The sequence below is a fragment of the Argiope bruennichi genome, chromosome 9, assembly GCF_947563725.1.
Source record: "Argiope bruennichi chromosome 9, qqArgBrue1.1, whole genome shotgun sequence".
Classification (NCBI taxonomy): Eukaryota; Metazoa; Arthropoda; class Arachnida; order Araneae; family Araneidae; genus Argiope; species Argiope bruennichi.
Window position 1 is genome coordinate 5,294,792 of NC_079159.1, and position 16,248 is coordinate 5,311,039.

The 16,248-nt window shown below is 32.0% G+C and overlaps 1 protein-coding gene across 1 annotated transcript in view; it reads left to right on the top strand.

Annotated features, from left to right (window-relative positions):
• Positions 1 to 16,248, top strand: part of LOC129983956 (uncharacterized) — a 99,804-nt gene that overhangs the window by 38,735 nt on the left and 44,821 nt on the right. The window contains exons 15-23 of the mRNA XM_056093689.1: positions 109 to 227; positions 3,841 to 3,937; positions 5,962 to 6,017; positions 6,521 to 6,617; positions 8,398 to 8,514; positions 9,869 to 9,957; positions 13,040 to 13,185; positions 15,575 to 15,699; positions 15,789 to 15,930. Of these exons, the coding sequence (XP_055949664.1) occupies positions 109 to 227; positions 3,841 to 3,937; positions 5,962 to 6,017; positions 6,521 to 6,617; positions 8,398 to 8,514; positions 9,869 to 9,957; positions 13,040 to 13,185; positions 15,575 to 15,699; positions 15,789 to 15,930 (988 nt within the window). The remainder of the gene's footprint in view (positions 1 to 108; positions 228 to 3,840; positions 3,938 to 5,961; positions 6,018 to 6,520; positions 6,618 to 8,397; positions 8,515 to 9,868; positions 9,958 to 13,039; positions 13,186 to 15,574; positions 15,700 to 15,788; positions 15,931 to 16,248) is intronic.

A 16,248-nucleotide genomic window follows, 5' to 3' on the forward strand; every position in this document is an offset into this window, starting at 1 on the left:
CTTTAAAATTGCCTATTTAAAGTGGAATAAAAGAGCAGACGGTTTCAGGATTCTAAAACTAGCGTGTTTCTGGGTGTCTTCATCTATGAATGTTTGCGTGTCTCCTAGTTTTCGTTTACAATTTCTGTCGCAATATCTTTTAAACCTCTTCGCTTAACAATGTTGGAAGTCAATTCTTTCACTTGGATTTTGGGAGCTGTTATTGTATTTTTTACTTTTCTGAAGTGGTAAGTCACAATTTCTGTTATCCTCTAATATTGTTGTTTATTTTAAATAAAAAGGAAAGTCATTTCCAAATTTTATGCAAAAAAAAAAAAAAAAAACCCGGTAGTGTCATTTTAAGCTACAGCATATCAACGGTCCCTTAAGCTGATGTCAAACGGCACCCAAGGGAAAACTGACAGGGGATGTTAAGAATTATGAAAAATAAGAGTATAAACCCTTGCCATTCTTGTATACATGCTCTTTATGACGTATCTTATTTGAAATTTCGCACTATACTGAAGACAATCAAATATGCATATGGACTTCTTTCCTTTTGTTGTATTCCCCTTGGAAGGGGCACCTAGTAAGTGAGGATGAGAAACTCCGGCATGGTGGTTGGTTCTCGTCACCCTGGAGGGTACACGAAAAGGTGGGGGTCTGGCTCCTCCCCTCGATAACGGGACGTACTTCCTTAGGGAAGGGTTGCACCGTGACCGGTAATGGCCCTTTGGACTCAATCACAGTTCCCACCAGTGTTGCTGTAACGGCGATCCAGTCATTCAGTTTTTTTTTTATCCATGTGCCTTCGAGGCTGACTTTCCTTTTGCTGTATAAAAACAAAATTTTCTAAAATTTTGATTTCAATTCACCCTGCTCTTGCATTTGGTCATCCAAGGTGTCTGAACGACAGGGCGTGGCGATTAGCAATACGGATATTCAGGCCGGTATGAAATAGCCATCACTGATTCATGCACAAGGTCTCCCCATAAGAGGTATGACTCGTCATCGGCAATGATAACACCATCTTTGGTGTACTTTATTGGGAAACGAGAACCTGCTTACTTCTGGAACTTTTCATCACATATTTGAAGTGACCCCATCCAGAAAGATTACTTTAGATGTTAATACCTCTTTAATGGCGATGGTAACATCACTTTTGCTATACTTTTCTGGGGAGAGAACCCGCTGATTTCCGGAACTTCTCATCACATATCTGCAGTAACCACGAATGATTATTTTTTATGTTAATATCTAATGCCAAATTTCTTTTATCTCTATCCAAATTTCTTCTATCTAGTTGCTATAATACTGAGATATTACGTTTAATTTCTTTCGAAAAGACGGATTCACAAATAGTCAAACTTGCAAGAGTCTGATCATAAAATGTGTCGAATTCGATCCATTTTTCTTTCAGTGATTTCGAGTTAAACAAGCGGAATGATAGGAAATCAGACTTCCCTTTGATGATATAGATTTAATATTCTTGGTATAAATTCACATACTATATCTCACCCATTTAACTCTTTTTATTTTTTAAAGTACAGCTTTTTAAAGACAGTCATAATTTCAATACGGTTTTTTATTCCGGATTTCTGAGGGTCTGATCTTAGAGATATATCAAACTGTCACGAACAATACTTTCCCTTTCTGTACAATGGTTTTGAGAAATTGCATTAAAAAAACTTGAAAGTGGCGACACGTTTTTTTTTTCTTCCCTTGCTTAGCATTTTTTTTAATATTTTATTTCTTCATTTTCTTGACTATATACAATGAAAATCACAAATTATCTGCTCTTTCATTCCTTATGTACTCCCACAGAGGATGCAAATTGTACTGAAGGCAAGTGTGCATATCCAACTCTTAACTAAAATAAAAAAACATGTTTGTAATAGATTACATCTATTATTGTAAATATTGAGGTAATAAATAATTCAAAATGGAAAATGTGGTGGTCTTCCAAAATGCGATACAATTTAAACTTACAATTAAATTCGCTTTATATCGCCTAGTCTGGAAAGAGCATTAAACTGTATCTAGGAATCGATATCAGAAGCTGCGGACATCATACCCTCTTGTATCGTATGGAATCTTTCCAGAACAACTAACAAACTTTACTGGTTCAAGAAATTAATTGAAAAATTAACTGAAAAACAAGTAACCAAGAATAACATTGAAGAAGTGATAACCAACTTTCAGGATGAAGTGCCAGTGTGAAAAAAAGAAAGAAAAAAATGAACAAAGGTAGGCATTATCAATATTTGCGATTTCTCCGAAAAACGCCTTTTTTTTTAAAAACCAAAACACCTCAACACCTCATCCTCCCTGGGGGTACCTCAAATATGGGGATGAGAAGCGATGGTGGTTGGTTCTCGCTGCCTGATTGGTACAAAAATAGTACAAGGTAGCTACCCCCTACCGATGAAAATGTGTCTTCTACGGAAAGGATTATACCGTAACCAGTGATGGCCCTTAGGACTCAACCATAGTTTCCATCAATGTTGTCACAGCGATCGGTCGTTCAGAGTTTTTTGTGTGCCTTCGTGTGATTCAGAGTAGTCAGCTATGATTACCGATAGACAGCTTCGCAGGTATTGCATTCATAAATGAGATAAACAGTCCAATGAATGGATCCTCAAAGAAGAGATGGTCATCTTCTATTTATCTCTCGTTCTACAGAAAACACTGTGGATATCAGCTTCAGCAATTATTCAAATGTTATTGATAAGTTATGACCAAAATCATGTAGATTGACCTGAAATCAATAAACAAAATCATGAACATTGCCCTGAATATTCAAAAATATTAACGTTATCATGAAATCAATAAAAAAAATTATGAATATTGTCATGAAACCAAAGAAAAAAATTATCACCATGTCATGGAATCAATGAACAAAAACACAGATATTGTCATGGAATCATGTTCATGATTTCAAATCATGAACAATATCATTAAATCAATGAGTAAAGTAATGATATCCACGATAATCTTCTAAAATTGTCCGAAATAGCTTTTAACGCTGGAGATTAATTACTGTTATTCTGTAAATTTATAATTTTCTTTTTTTTTTTGGGGGGGGGAGAGTTACCGTAATCTGAAAAATGTAATCTCCATATGTTATTGAAATTATAACAATTAAGATGTCAATATAATTGTTGTACCTTTTTACTTTAGGCTTCGTGGCCTTTTAAGAACTTTATTTTTAATTCTATACGCTCTCACACAAATATATGAATATAATGCTTTCACTGCATGATGCAACAATATACTTAATAATAATAATAAAAAAAAAGATTTATAATAATTTTTTGGATGTAAGTAGCATCCCTTAGTTGAAGTATATTGAAAGAACTTAGTATAAAATATAAAAAAGCGTGTATGTGTTTTTCATACCAAATTTTATTCGTGCTGCTTTTTGCGGTTATGAGTTAGTAGTACGTTTTCATGATACTTATAGTTAGAGACCACTTTTGAAGTTTTTCCGAATTCAGCAACAGATGACTGTTTCATAGTGTAAATTCACATTATGGAAAACGTTTTATCAATTAAATAAAGGCACAGTCTCATAGCAAATCTAATTGCAAACGCCTTTAAAATTTCCGATATGTTTCTCTGTTACTTCTATTTTCTTCCCGCTAGAGGATTTAAGAGTTTCATTGATGCGCCCATTTTGTCATTCATCAAGTGAAATCATCATTAATTGACTTTATTGGATAGTAAAATTATTATAGTTAATATGACTTCAGTCAAGTTAAATTTTGCTGTAAAATAACACGGCGTATATAAGCACTAATCAAGAATATCTCTTCCTTTTTTAAAAACTACTTCTGACTTAAATATTACGCTATTTTTCAGGTATCTAGCAAGGAATGATGACTACTGGAAAAAGAAAGGAATACCATTCCAACCACGCATGGGCCTTTTTGCTATGCTGCGTATGTTTAGAAAAGAGGTAAGAATCGAATGGCATATACTTCTGCAGTTCAGTTCGAATTGAACTGTAGAATACTCACGGTCTCTTTCAATAGAATCCAAAGAGGCGCTTCTCGCCTCGATATTCTTGTACAATTCTACCACACGGCGCTTTCTGAACTTTGCATGAAGAGTCCGAGTTATGAAGGAAGAGTGTCGAGAAGCATTTTTGCAGCATTTGGCTATTAATGATGTTGATTGATGGTACGATGGCGCAATCCTCGGCTGCCTCGAAGAAAATACAGTATTTGGCTATTGTTGGCTATGGTTAAAAGAATGATGATGGCACATTTCTCAACTGCCACGAAGAGATTCCAATATTTGGCTATTGCTGACCATGGTTAAAAAATGATGATGGCACATTCCTTAGTTGCCATGAAGAGGCCCAAGTATTTCGCTACTGTTGGCGATGTTTGAAGGAACGATGGCACATTCCTCAGCTGCTTCGAAGAGATTCCAGTATTTGACTATGGTTGGTGATGATTGAGAGAACGATGGTGCAATAGAAGAGCTACATTCAGACGTGCATAGATAGATCTGTTACAATAGAAGTGGTCTGTCTGAGCTCTGGCTTCTCATTACAATATACAGCACTAATTCTTATGTTGTGTTCTTGTCTTTTTTACTTGGAAACAGATATATATATATATATATGTGTGTGTGTGTGTGTGTATCCATACATATATTTAAATATTGTGTTATCATTTCAGAATGAGAAATATATGTATCACAGTGCAAATCGATTTTCCCAATATTTGAAGCAGATTGATAATTTTGATGGCAAAACCATCAAGTTAGCAAATTTTATTTATCCATTTCATAATGTTTATGAGTAACTATATATATGTACATAATAATTAGACATATTTAGGAGTATTTCAATGTACTATGTTTTGATGCACTGCATAGTTATTAATTTCGGTTGGTATACGGATATTTTTAAAAATTATATTTTTGAAAATTATGTCATCCAAATAGTGCAATTTAAGTGAAATGTGCCATGACTTTTTCCATCTTCCACTTCATCATGATGCTTATTTATACCCGTGACATTTCTTTGTCTTTTTAAGCAGATTACTTTTTAAACTGTTAAAAATAATTTGCTTATTTTTCATTTAAAATAGATAAATATTTTATCTAACAAATTTTATTTAAAAATTTCGAAATTAAATTTGCTGTCTTAGTAGAAATAGATGTAATTTCTTCAACGTTATTGTTATTCCTCGAAATCCCAATGCCTTGAAGTAATTCCTTATTTAAAAGTTTGATCACTTTGAAACAGTATTAAAATAAATATTTAAAAAAAAAACTCTTCAGCTGAACAATCACTTTGGTTGCAAAGAATTCTATTCAGATTTCAAATGTAGAAAAACTAATTTAAATTAACTTTTTTACGTATCATTATTCCCTTTTGCAATTTTCTCTTAAATTTGCGACTCGCGAAAAATCTTCAGCATGTGGTAAACATTTACCAACCCTTTTCAAGTATTTCTAGAACTTCACTATAAGTTTTTTTTTTAATCTTGAAAACTGTGGATAAAAGACTTCATACGTAAATACACATGCGCCTCTGAAGGAAATGAAACCAAGGAAAATAAATTTTTGAAGAGATTTGTTTCCCTCTTTAGGGAAGTCCCACGGGGGATGGGGAAAAGCATCTCGTAATTGAAGACGAGAAGCTTCGGGTTTGATGGTTGTGGGTGTACAAAAAGGTGGGGGTCTGGCTCCTCCTTCCATCAATGGCGGGACGCACTTCCTTAAGGAAGGGTTGTACCGTGACCGGTGATGGCCTTTAGAACTCAACCACAGCTCTTATATGTATAATGCCTAAGTATCAAGAGTGGTAATATAAATGGAAGTAAAAGAAAAGAATCTTATACACGAAATACATTTTACATCTGAGATTGTTAACATCATGTATCTAGAGTTTATTATTCTTAAATTTTGTTATTTTCTGGCTCATATATATATTAATTTTTATTTATTAATTGATTTTTTTTACAGGGCATGGCTCCTTTTATAAAAAGTTTTTGTAAGAATAATTTGGGGAGAGTATATGGGTAAGTTGATGTTTAAAAAAATTATACTTTGCTAAAATTCTATATTCCTTACTAAAGCTTGAAATAATAGATGAAATCAGAATTTAATTTTATTTATGGCATTACTTCATGGTATTTATGCTAAAATTCAATATTCTTTACTAAAGCTTAAAATAATAGATGAAACCAGAATTTAATTTTATTTATGGCATTACTTCATGGTATTTATGCTAAAATTCAATATTCTTTACTAAAGCTTAAAATAATAGATGAAACCAGAATTTAATTTTATTTATGGCATTACTTCATGGTATTTATGCTAAAATTACTTTGCTAAAATTCTATATTCCTTATTAAAGCTTGAAATAATAGATAAAATCAGAATTTAATTTTATTTATGGCATAATTTCATGGTATTTATGCTTAAAAAATTTCAATATTTTTTCAGGAATACTTTAATAAATAAAATGTATGTGTTTTTGATCTCATAGACTCTATTGAACTTTTTTTTTTTAATTTGACAGTGCCTTTGATAATGGAGACCCCATAGTCGTTGTCACCGAACCGGACTTGCTGCGGGATATTTTGGTCAAGGATTTCCACATTTTCCCATATAGAAGAGTGAATTCTGCATTCCACTTGTTTGATCTTCACAAAGCGTTATAAGCTCAGAAGTTTTTTAATACAAAAATTAGAAATCTAAATATATTAAAACATTTAAGGTGTCCGATTAGATTATAAAAATGGTTTTCCAGAAAAATTTGAAATTTTTTTTTGTGATATGAAAGCGAAGTCCAAACGTCGTAGATTCTAAAACAACGTTTTTAATATATGTAAGATAGAACTATAGATACAGTAGTTTCAATATACACAACAAATAAAAAAGAAATCGGAAATAGCGGTATTTTTAATAGAAAATAAGTGATTTATTTTATGTTTACCGTAAAATTCTTCAAAATAATATTTGATATGCTTATCTTAACTCTCTATCTACTCAACCATAGTTTGCTTACTTCTGGCATTAAAAAAGTGTGGAAACTTCATTTGTTTGTTGAAGTACAATATCTAAGCGTACTTTCTGAAGATTGAATATTTCACTGTGATTGGTTCCCGTATAACATGTCATCTCAAAATCAATTCATTAAAATTTCATGAAATTTTGTATGTGTGATCCAAAATCTTTGAGGATATAATAGACCAGGGAATTTAAGATAGCTTCATTTATACATGTTTTACAGATACTTTCAGTTGAAAAAATAGACAAATTTGGGCAAAAAATCATTAAAGGCATCTTCAAATCCTCCTAAAATTTTTATTTATTAAAATAATTTTTTTTCTTTTGGTCTGATACATTTTATGTAGATTGAGCTCTGTGTAGAGGAAATAATATTGAAATATTTTTATTATTTTTTTAACTTACTCTATTTTTTCTAACAATGAAAATTTTGCTAAATTTTCGTTTAATAAGCAGTTTTTTTCAAAAACTAAAAGATAAATGTAGTTTTTCCACTAATAATGATCTTTCAAGTCTGTTTTAATTGTTTCGAACTATATTAAATGTTAAAAATGTGTTTATGTAAATTTTTTTTAAAAATCGTTTCCGAACCTAGTCAGGATACTTTAAATATACAAACTTCGAAATTTTCTACAAAAAGGCACAAAGTAAAGCATCCTTAAACAGTTCGTTTATAATTTAACATTATTGGGTATGCATCCTTAAAAAGTATTAGGAAGCTGAATATGCTCAATTTTTCCTTTTTGTTTATAAAAATTTATTTTAAAAGAACCTACTTTTCTCTAAAATTGTTCACCACGGCTTCACTAGCACAGAAAGTAAAGCTACGACTAAATTATTTTAATGTGGTAAGAATAGAATAAGGGCTCTAGATCAGGTCTAATTCCCATCATATAGACGTGGGTAAAAACTATCAGGTCCATCCATAGTATTGATGCAAAATGTGTCTTTAATAAAACTAAGACATCTCATATGTCGGTTTCGCCTTCTTTATTACAGCATGCTATTATGAGGTACATACTATTTAATACTTCTCTATCTAATTTCAAACGATCGTTGTGGTAGCATTTTAGAATTTGTGCTTAAAGGGATTGTTTACGAAGATAACTTTCAGTTTGTTAGTTTTGATGTTTGTTAGTTCAGTTTGTTTGTTCTGATCCATGTGTTCATATTAAGGCGGATTTACAAAATTATCAAACGATTGAATACGATATCGTTAAACAGAAAACTGTACTCTAAAAGCAAGGTCTTAGAAATTCATATGGTTCTAGTAATAATTTGAAACCTGAGCCAGTCATTTTCAATTTTAAAAACTTTTTTTTTCTATAAAAAAATTTTTTTTTCTATAAAAGAAAAGGAATTAAAAATCTCCTTTTTTTCTTTCAGGTAATGGAAATAGGCGATCCTGTGACTGATAAAGCCCTCAATAATCTGACTGGAGAACAATGGAAACGAATTCGAACCATCATTACTCCTGCATTCACTTCGAAAAGGATGAGACAGGCAAGTTTCCTTTTTACCGAATCGATTCTCACTCCGATATTCAAATCTTCCTTTCTTCCACATTATAACGCGAAACTTAGGGCCTGGTAAAAGAAACGACATCAAAATGCATCTATAATAGAATAAACCAAAGAAATCTGTAATGTTAGGAGAAATATAAAAATATTCTTGTATTTTTTATCTGCGTCTTTATCGGATACGCAAATTACAACTTCAGTTTGAGGACAAGCAATTCAGTGAGAGTGCTTTATTAATATTTAAAGTGATTTACCGGCAAGTGAATAAACTTAAGCATGAATAAAAATTAATTATGGGATCTTAAGCTTCACGTTTTATTTGCATTGCTTTAAGAGGGATTGTGATAAAGATCAATGAGGTGAGGTCTGCAGTTTTTGTTATTTTATATTTATTCTTATTGGTTATTTTCTCTCCTCATGGACCAGTTGGAATAGTTGCTAATATTTTCTTTCAACATTATCTCTTCAAATTTTATAATGGCATTTCCCTTTATTCTGTTAGTAAATCACTATTTATTTAAATTCATTTTTAGTGGTTATTTTTCATTCGAGTGTTTGCGAAATTTTTAGTTCACAGAATTTAAGTTTTTTATTTTTCATTTGCAATATTATTAAACATTTCATCTAAAGTGTAATACAAATAAAATATATATGTGTGAATTTTTATTTCTTAAGCACTTTGCTAATATGTATGAGATTTTCTACAACATCTTTTGTCAGTTACTCTGTAATAATCGGGTCTGTGATATGGTTAACATGATCCTCTGGACAGGCATATAATCAATTCTTTTCTCAAATTTTCTACCAGATGTACCATTTATAGAAAACCAAAATCAATAGACTGATAAATGTGTGTTGCAAATATTAAAATTTTAAATTGTATGTAGGGACATTGTGCAAAATTTCAGATTTCTAGAAACACCAGGAAGTGATTGAAAATTTGTTGCGTAATTACATCATGACAAACATGAATCATTAGTATTTAAGTAAAAATTTACATAAATGGGAAGATAAAAATATCTACATAGTAAATGTGGCGAAAAGTTTCCATACAGCGAAAAGTTGTAATACTGAAAATAGCAATAGTGATCGGCATAGAGCCATTTGGCCTTTTTGTTTTAACATCGAGAGTTGTTTCATCATCCTCATGAAGGTGCAATTTTTGTATTTGCAAGCAACAATCCAAATGTCTCACCATGTACCACCCATTTTCATGTAGACAATCTTGCTATGAATTTTTGTCAGTTCTCCAATTAATATCCAAATTATTATAGTGAATTAAATTTCAAACACACGCTATACATAAGGTTAATCTTTCAGAACTTTTCTTTTCTTAGATGGGATCCATCATTAACGATTGTTCAAAAACTGTTCTTGAAGTATGTGAAAAATTCAGCAAAGAAGGAAAGCCAGTGAATTGCAAAGGGTAAATATGTATACTTTTTTCAATAGTCTTCATGATATATTAATTACTTCTTGGTTTCTTACTCATATTTAAAGGGATATTTTATGATTTTCTATATGTATGTTTTTGAAAGTGGTGGTCATTTGTTTCGTATATATATATATATATATTGCTTTTGGGACTTATTAATTTCATTTATTATTTTTGTGTCAAATTTTTTCAAAAAGATTGAAGTATCACCCTTTTTGAAACGCAACTGATAATACACATTTGAACTTCTTATAAACTGAGAGAGCAAAGTAAGTTAACTGACTAATACAAGAAGAAAAAATGTACACAATCATGATTTTGGTATAGCCACGAAGGAATTATGCCCATCCTTCTCGAACATTCGGGGTGATCTAAAAAATTGTCGTCGAGACAGCACAGGCGGAAACTGAGAAAGAAAAATCTAACAGTTACTACTGAAACATCGCCTGCAGTCACAAGTTAACCTCTCTCTTAGGAGGTATGTTCTGTTATCAGACTGGCAGTAACCCATAACATTGCCAGAAAAGCAAAACTTGCATACTTTTATGGCAATTCCTCCTTCGCAAACCTGTAAGGTACACCCATGGACAAATTTCTGGGATATTCTAAAGAGTTTAGATTTATGAATTTCAAACCCCTATGTTGTAAAGCAGCGATGACGTGCATTCCTAAACGTCAACAGATATATAAAATAATTATTCCATTTTTTTCATATTTATTTCAATTATTAAATTTATAAAAAACAGGAAGATAAACCTGGGAAAAAATTAACATATTTTACAATTACTTTTATATTGAGCTGATTCTTAAGCATTGATCTATTTGAGAAATCTAGATATAAAAATATTGGCCAGAACTTCTCAAAAAATATTATATTTTCATTAAAAATTCAACCTAGTATATCTTTTTTAATCTGAACTGCATACATCAAATAAAGCGAGACAATCTTAGATGATGAATTAAAACGTTTAAACTTATTTATTTCAATATGCAGGGTAATTCAAAAGGAATATAGCGATTACAAACGGCTGTAACTTTTAATGAAAAAGAATTCATCGATAAGATTAACACATAACGTAGACGGAACTTCAAAATTTTGTATATGTACTTCATAGATGTTCTATGTGACTTCCCTTGGTCACACGTTCAATATTTAGGCAGTAGTCCATTTCACGCCATGAAGCATGTCTGCAGTCATAGACGCAAGAGCATTACAAATGCGTATTTTGAATTATCCAATTGTTTTGTGCATGAGAAACATTTGGAGAGCACATCTATATGTGTATGTGCTCCCATGGGAGGCAAGGGAAACAAAGTACGCATTTGCAGTGCGCTTGCGTCGGTGACTGCAGACATGTTTCAGAATGCATGGCGTGAAATGGACTGCCACCTAGATATTGTCCGTGTGACCAAGGGAAGTCACATAGAACATCTATGACGTACGTATACAAAATTTTGAATTTCCGTCTACGTTATGTGTTAATCTTATCAATGAATTCTTTTTCATTAAATAGTCACAGCCGTTTGTAATCGCTATATTCATTTTGAATTACCCTGTATTATATATTTATTTATTTCAAATTTCGTAATAATAAATTTGAAGAATTCAATTTTTTTTTAAGTATCAAGAAACTAAATGTCAGGTCACTAAAGGCGAGCGAACCTTACTTTTCTTATTACAACAATAGAAGGAGATCATATTCTATGCATAGTAAAAACAGAGGAGAATTATTTTTAAGTAACTATTTTACTGTATTTTTGTTTAAGTATAATATTTTTTATATGAAGCACTTATTTATAAATATTATCTATTAAATTCGGGACAATCCAGAAAAATTAAAATCAAATTCGGAATAGATAAGTAATATTTTTCAAATCTGATAATTTCAAGATTGTCCAAACCAATACACGGATTGCAATCTCTATATAAACCCATATATAACAAAAAAATCTATATACTACAAGAACAATCAATATGCAATCTTGATTCAATTCTTGGACAATTCTTATAATCTGTTGCATCACAAATGTATTCGATAAGCAGTGAGATAAGAAAAAAATTCTTCATTTTAAACAACATTTCACTTCCTCATTACCTTCCATTTATAATTCCAGCTCTCCTCCATATGTCTATGGCAACGTCCAGTTGCGTTTTTGTCTGCATTTCTCTATTTTTGAGATATATTTAAGAGTCCATTGATTTTAAGTTGAGAATTTACCCACCGTCATTGGTTTGAATATGTATTATTCCATTTTAAAGTATGTGATTACGTTCGGAATGAATTTTTTTAAAGAACACATTAAAATAGTTATGTTTTTGAATTTTTGCATAAAAAAGATTGATAATACATCTATAAAGCCAAATTATACTAGTTTAATGGCAAATTTTTTTTTAAGAATTAGAAAAAAGTTTTTTTTTTTTTTTTAAACTAAAAAGAGATATAAAGAAAAAATATTCTAATTTAGAGGTTTATCAAAGAATTTGCTTAAATTTTTGCAGGTGACTTACGAAATACATGCCTAGTTCCTGAAATAAAAAATAAGTTGTATTTTTATCCACTCTTTAAATATTGGGATTCAGTTGATAAATAACAGGAAATTTTCAATTTTTATTGTATTATAAATCATTAAAATAGCTATAAAATATTTATATGAATAGATTAATTATTTTCTAGTTCATTTAATTTACGAGGTTTTCCGTAAGAAAATTCTATCGAAGATTAAAACTTGAGAATGTGACATTTAAAAATGCAAAATAGCATTCAATCGTATGTAAATGCAAAAATAGAAATGTGTAACTTCTGAAACATGGACTTCAACGACTTCAAAAATATCGTTTTGACTTATTTTAATCGAATCATTCCCGTGAATTTGGTCTGTAAGTGACCTTCAGACATGAATTAAATACTTAGGTAATAGAAATTTCACTTTAAATATTATTTTCATAAAGTATGGAATGCGGATTTATTTCAAACATAATTTTGAAACGAATCTGCATTCCATACTTTGTTTTTTAAACATATTTATTTATTTTCAAAAGTGATTTGTGATTTTTTAAAAACTTTTTCTGCAGCTTGTTTGGAGCTTTCACCATGGATGTTATAGCGAATTCTGCCTTCGGCACACAAATCGACTCCCATAACGACCCCAACAACGAATTCGTAGCGAGAGTTGTGAAAGTGTTTGAAGATTTTAACCTCTCTGGCATGTTGCTGGTCTGTAAGTATCTATTTGGAAGAAATAGGGAAATGAAGATACCATATTTGTATCCTTTGATGCAATGCATCATTATAAATCTAATATATAAAAATGTTTATTTGTTTGTTCGTATTTTATGCTCTGCCGTACCGTTCATCCGATTGCGATCAAACTTTGCCAACTTATTACTTGCACTTACGCGAAAGTTATAGGATAGTACAATTATTAGCATTTATTTTGAACACAATAAAATTTACAAAAAAACATTTCAGAAGTTCCTCGGATTCGACATTGTTTTGAAATTGACAATCGATGAAAAACATACAGTAAACGGCAAACGGCACATGCTATTCTGAGTTAATTGCACATATATCAAATCAAATCAAATTATTATCATTTATGCCAATCTATATGAATGAAATGAAATTGCAAAGTATTTAGTGCAAGCGTCATTATTTTCTTTTTATTAAAGAATAGTGATCTATACAAGATATTGTCATTCAACGGGCACAATATTTTGGCTGCGGTGAATCGTACATATTATTTAGAGTTTATCTCACACATACAAAAAATAATTATTATTATCGATGCCGATCAAGGTAAGTTATATATAACGGAAATTTTCCAGAGCAAACAGGCATTTTTCTATTTATTCAGTGAATCGACAAACGACATTTGGTTATGCAAGCGTATATCGTGTAAATTGCTTCATCAAAATATATGCGCAGCACGTAGAAATAAGCGAATTCGAGCATCTCAAACAACAACAGTGAGCAATGAAGTAGATCATTTACGAATTGCAAACTAACCTTCTTCAGAATCTCAAGATCACCTTGCGACAAGAATCGAGGCAACTATTCTTAGCGGAAAATCGAATGGAGAAGATGTGCTCATTCCAAGCATCGCCATTATTTATATCGCCTGGCCTTTCGATTTCAAACGACTGCATTTCTCCATTCGACTTGCATTCTCGCGGATGAAACCTAGAAAATCCGCGTTTTTCACATGGCCAGCTGTATGTTGGATGCTCACGAATCGGATAGCCAATAAATTTATTTGTTTCTGCTAAAGACGGAAAAACAAAAAAACATTACAAGGAGTGTTCAAATGAAAAGGTACGAAACGACACTGTAGGCATAAATGAAGACTTTATCCAAAGTATACACCATAGACCTGAGCACAACGATCCCACTGATTAACGAGTCCTTGAGTTCGCCATCCAACGTCCGCTACTTGTTGAATTCCTCGAACACAGAAGAACCATGAACTCCGAAGTATACTGGGAGACAATCCGAAGACTGCGCAGGTCCATCAAGAACAAAAGACAAGAGTTACTCACGGTGGGTGTGGTTCTGCTCCCTGATAACGCGCGTCCACATATCTCCAGGGTCACACACGCGGAACTGGCCAAGTTCAAGTGGGAGCAGGTCGATCATCCCCCCTATAACCCCGATATGTCACTCTGCGATTTTCAGGTGTTTGGTTTACTGAAAAAACATCTGAAAGAGAAACACTTCAATTCGGACGACGAACTCAAGGACGTTGTAAAGGACTGGGTCTCGTCACGGCCACAGGAATTCAGGGAACAAGGAATCCTTCGACTCGTTAATCAATGGGTTCGTTGTGCGCAGGCCTATGGTGTATACTTTGAATAAAGTCTTCATTTATACCCATAGTGTCGTTTCGTACCTTTTCATTTGAACTCCCCTTATACCTTCCCTAAAATACTTGAATAATAAAGTCAAAAACATGGACTAAATATTATTTATACTTCTCCTTTATATGTCATTCAATTTCAGTGAATGTATTCATTGTGAGCAAGAAAATAAATTTCCTTCTTTCTATCATTCCTAATTGAACAAGATAGCTATTTCAAATTCGAAATTATATTTCCAAAATTATTTCTTCTGCTACAGTAACGCGTAGGATGCCGCCTGATAATTAAATAATTGTTGAATTTGATGTTAAATTAATAATTATTGAGATTTTCAGTTTGATGTTAAAAATGATTTAATAAATAAAGAAACTTCAAATGCAAATGGCCTATTTTATTCAAAAAAACCTATTTGAAGTAATATCCATATCTTAGTATAGGTTCCATATTTGCTCAATTTTTATCTTCAATGTTCCTACTTACTCAGCAGTCGATGGCATCAGTAAGATCCATGCTCCAACACTAATATTTCTTATGCTTTCTGTTTAAGCTTTCATTTAGAGTTAAAAATCTTAATTCTTTTTTAAACCTGGCTTTTATTAAGTGAATTGTTGCATACGCTTTATCATTCTTGTTTGATGTTACATAAAACATTTGAATCTATCTAGTTGTGCAATCTAGTTGTTTCTGTTGATGACTTAACTAATGACATTTAATTTTTATAGTTTCAAAGAAGAAATTTCTGTTTTTTTTCGGTTACTATTCCTGCCTGGTTTTGGAAATGCTTCCCATCCAGTATCCACCCGTTAAAATTTGACCAGGGTGATTTCTTTCGCAATGTTACGAGAAATGTCATCAGAAAAAGGAAAGACACTGGAAGGGTATATATAATTTTCTTCAATCTGATGCCTGCATGGATTTTAAAGATAAACCTGATCTTGATATAACTGTGGCTCTGTTCTTGTTTTAGAGGTACAACGACTTTTTGCAAATTTTGATGGATGCTATCGATGAGACGAGCCATGTCGAGCATTCAGAGCTAGTTGAAGATGAAACGGATCGCTTTGGAAGCATCATCAACGATGGGCTGTCGTCATCTCTCAAGTACAAGAGTAAGTCCAAAAGTTCAAAATAAAGATTTGATTAAATATTTTGTTGTAGAATTTTAAATTTGCCGTGATTTTTAATCGTAAAAGCTACATTCCGAGATCTCTACAACTCATCAAAAGTCATAGAAATATGTGCGATCTTATTCACTACATGATCGCAGCTTTGTAATACATCCTTTGGGATCTATACAGTATGCCCTCGGGTATCCGGTTCGCGACCATGCTATCCGGCCTAGTTTTCTTTTACTATAATTAAATGAGGAAGGCAAGGCGTTGCACTGACAACATTGCCAAGGCATTGGAGGCAGGGCATCTGCTACG